Source organism: Branchiostoma floridae, chromosome 9 (assembly GCF_000003815.2).
Source record: "Branchiostoma floridae strain S238N-H82 chromosome 9, Bfl_VNyyK, whole genome shotgun sequence".
In the NCBI taxonomy this organism is placed as follows: Eukaryota; Metazoa; Chordata; class Leptocardii; order Amphioxiformes; family Branchiostomatidae; genus Branchiostoma; species Branchiostoma floridae.
Window position 1 is genome coordinate 13548270 of NC_049987.1, and position 845 is coordinate 13549114.

Sequence of the window (845 nt, forward strand, 5' to 3'; positions counted from 1 at the left end):
CCAAGTTGAGCTCTATTCATTGTTGGACATGACCCAAACCAGGTCAATATGACTGTGTGTGTTTCAGATCAAATGTGCGCTCTGCCTGGTCCGTAAACCCTTCCTATATTAACCGGTCTGTGGGTCCATATTCCGTGATGATCCAATAGCTGCAGTATAGAATAGTCAGCATTTTATCCGCGAGAATTCTTCACGACACCCAGGGGTGTTAATGTCCACAAGCCGCAATAGAGAGAAATCTCAATCTAAAACTTTAAGCCGGGGTCTCTGACCGTGACGGTTGGTCTGTGAGTGGATTTGGATAGATTGATCAGGTTACGTGAACGCCGCTCTTACTTAATACTTCTTAAAGGTGAAGAGGCATCTTGGGGCTGGAGGTACGATAACGTAGCGCCTGATGTGAATTTAAGCAGCTATCTGACTTTACGTACAAGTACAGGTGACGTCTTGAGAAAGTGTGTAAAACCACGTTAATCTTTATAGATTGTTAATGTTGGTAACATTTCAATGGATAATACAACATGCAATAGTGAAGAAAGAGGATAATTCTCTTTCAAGCATTGATGATAGATACATTGGTAACAGTAGCATTTTATATTCAGATACAATTCATTCCCTACAACTGGATAAACGCAGATTTCGCCACCTCCGTTTTTATCTAGTTGTTGAGATTGAATTGTCTTTGTGTACTGTATACCTGGATATTGTAAGCCTTCATTTTGACATCACTGAAGCCGGGCGTTAAACATTGTAAAGTACCAAGTCACTTTAAAGAAAACTCTTCTTCTTGAGATGGTGACTGTAAGTACGAATTGTTCATTTCTGCTCCTGTCTAGTGATGACAA

At 40.5% G+C, this 845-nt stretch overlaps 1 protein-coding gene across 1 annotated transcript in view; it reads right to left on the reverse strand.

Annotated features, from left to right (window-relative positions):
• Positions 1-253: 253 nt before the first annotated feature.
• LOC118422174 (loricrin-like) overlaps positions 254-845 on the reverse strand; it is a 2205-nt gene continuing 1613 nt past the window's right edge. Inside the window, exon 3 of the mRNA XM_035829690.1 lies at positions 254-285. Within this exon, the coding sequence (XP_035685583.1) occupies positions 254-285 (32 nt within the window). The remainder of the gene's footprint in view (positions 286-845) is intronic.